This window comes from Alosa pseudoharengus, unplaced genomic scaffold (assembly GCF_046254945.1).
Source record: "Alosa pseudoharengus isolate Yale_2024_CS ecotype anadromous, Long Island Sound unplaced genomic scaffold, YU_APseudo_1.1 YU_APseudo_1.1_scf_15, whole genome shotgun sequence".
Taxonomy (NCBI): domain Eukaryota; kingdom Metazoa; phylum Chordata; class Actinopteri; order Clupeiformes; family Clupeidae; genus Alosa; species Alosa pseudoharengus.
Genome location: NW_027468620.1, coordinates 13781525 through 13784024, shown reverse-complemented (window position 1 = coordinate 13784024; position 2500 = coordinate 13781525). Strand labels below are relative to the sequence as shown.

Genomic DNA, 2500 nt, shown 5'->3' with positions numbered 1-2500 from the left:
ATAATAGATCATCCGTAGACTCAGGCACAGGAAGAGGGGGGGGAGGGTGGCTGGGGGGGGTGCGGAGGGGGAGACGGGATGGAAGGGGTATTTTTATCCTCCGCCGCTCGTCTGGAGCCGTCGCTGCCTGCTACGCACCTGAACTGTTTACGGCTGCGCTTGAGTCACTGTGGCAGTGATATACGCGGTGTCCGTCGCAAGCGAAATAAGCCCGCCATCTGCACTCTAAATTAACAATGATACTATCTGTCTGGCTTCTATTAAATTCTGTTTCTCTTTCGGGTTTTATACCGAATTAACGACGATAAGGTTTATTGCGCAATAAAAGAAGAATCACTCATCCCCCCCCCGCCTCCGCCCCAATGCAAGCAAAGAATAAAGGTAATGTGTTCAGCGGAGGAGTTCATTGTAGGCCAGGATCAATCCATCTCTGTTTCACCCTCCATCTCCCGTCTCTGTTTAAAGGATTTTAGACATTTTCACCCATTACGACAAGCCACATGTTAGCACACTCATGTGTATGCGCGCGACAATAAGGAACAAAAAAAAATAAAAAAAACGCTTGAAAGTCGTCCCAAAAATAGTCAGGAATCTGCCAAGGGCTGTCAGTGGGTTTATAATATATATATTTATAATACCCCGGCTTATGAGGCAGTATCTGCCTTTTGCGTTGTATTTCTGGATTGGCCATTTCCTGGTTTTAGTGCTCCCTCGTTGCCGAACACCCTATCTCGCCCGTCCAACTCTCTCTTTAACACTTTCTAGCTCATTGACCAGCTGGCCAGTGCTCACAGGGAGGCGCTGGGCTGGGTTCTTCTGAGCAGCGCAATTGTTTCAGGCACAGATACACTCGCTCTCTTGCACACACACACACACACACATACACACACACACACACACACACACACACACTCTTATGCAGAAAAACCACACTCGCCTACACACGTACGGGAAACACACACTCTCTCCTACACACATACAGATAGACACAGTCTTTCTCCTACACACATACAAAAACACACACACTTTCTCTCTCTCGATTAAATACACTCTATTTCTTTTCCTTTATCCGTCTCTCTCCCTCTCTTACACACACACACACACACACACACACACACACACTGGCTCACACACTTTTCCAGTGGTTCTCGAGCAGCCCCTGCTGAGCCGCTCTCCTTGTAAGAGCACTGTGGTCCGTGCGTCTCCTCCGCCTGATGGAAATTCATCCCTGTGTGTCCTCCATCCTCCACCTTCGGCACTCTCAGCTCCGCAGCCACGTTCGCGTGAAGAAGCTGCTGAGAAAACATGGCACAGATCAGCGTCCATGAATCAGGGGAGGCGAACCGCCCCCCCCCCCCCCCCCCCCATCACCACCGACCCCGCTCCGCACCCCATGACACGACTCAGCGGCGCTTTGAGGAGAGTTTCCACTGCCGCCTCCTTATTTCACCTCCAGTTCCATCGCTCAAAAAAAAAAAAAAAAAAAAGCTGCTGCCGCACTTAAACATTTTTCAAGACCACACCGTTTACTGGTGTGAATCGCCAATAAACCCGCGCCGCTGGAATGCCTTTGTAGAGTGGTGTGCTTTTCACGCCGGCCATATAGATGCAGGGGTTGGGAGCTGCTGCTACTGCTGCTGATGCTACTGCTGATCAAGAGGAAGATGATAATGATGATGAAGTTTATGATGAATATGGTTATAATGGTGGAAACGGCAATGATGATGATGAGGAGGAGGAGTAGGAGGATAATGAAACTCATGATGAATATGAAGATTATGCAGTATAATGATGATTATAATGATGACAATGGCAATTATAATTAGGATGATGATGATGATGATGATGTTTAGGATGAGGAAGGACATTGTGATGTTGATACTGATAGCAATGATGATGATGATGATGAGGATGAGGATGATGATAAATATGTTTAGGATGAGGAAGGACATTATGATGTTGATACCGATAGCAATGATGATGATGATGATGATGATGATGATGAAGATGAAGCAGACTTAATGGCTGTATCTGTCTGTTGTGTGTGTAGATCTGAATGAGTGTGAGCTGCTGGCCACCGTGTGTGGCGAGGCTCGCTGTGAGAATGTGGAGGGCTCCTTCATGTGCGTGTGTCCGGAGGAGAACCAGGAGTACGACCAGATGACCGCCACGTGTGTCACGCCCACAGGTGAGGCGGCACACACACACTCACACACGCTCTCACACACACACACACACACACACACACACACACACACACACACGCACACACACACACACACACATGCTCAGGCCAACAGGTGAGGCGGTACACACACTTATACATTGCATCGCTTATGCTCGCACACACATGCTCACACACATACAGAACGCATGCTTAAACACTCACATATGAACACTCATCTGTAAACACACACATGCAGACAAACATTCTCAGAGATACATAACACACACACACACACACGCTCACTCGGTAGCACGCACGCACACACACACACAC

At 48.3% G+C, this 2500-nt stretch overlaps 1 protein-coding gene across 5 annotated transcripts in view; it reads left to right on the top strand.

The window, feature by feature from the left end:
* ltbp1 (latent transforming growth factor beta binding protein 1) overlaps window positions 1-2500 on the top strand; it is a 130736-nt gene that overhangs the window by 109032 nt on the left and 19204 nt on the right. For all 5 annotated transcript variants that reach the window (XM_076285649.1, XM_076285648.1, XM_076285650.1 and 2 more), the window contains one exon: window positions 2051-2188. In XM_076285649.1, the coding sequence (XP_076141764.1) occupies window positions 2051-2188 (138 nt within the window). The remainder of the gene's footprint in view (window positions 1-2050; window positions 2189-2500) is intronic.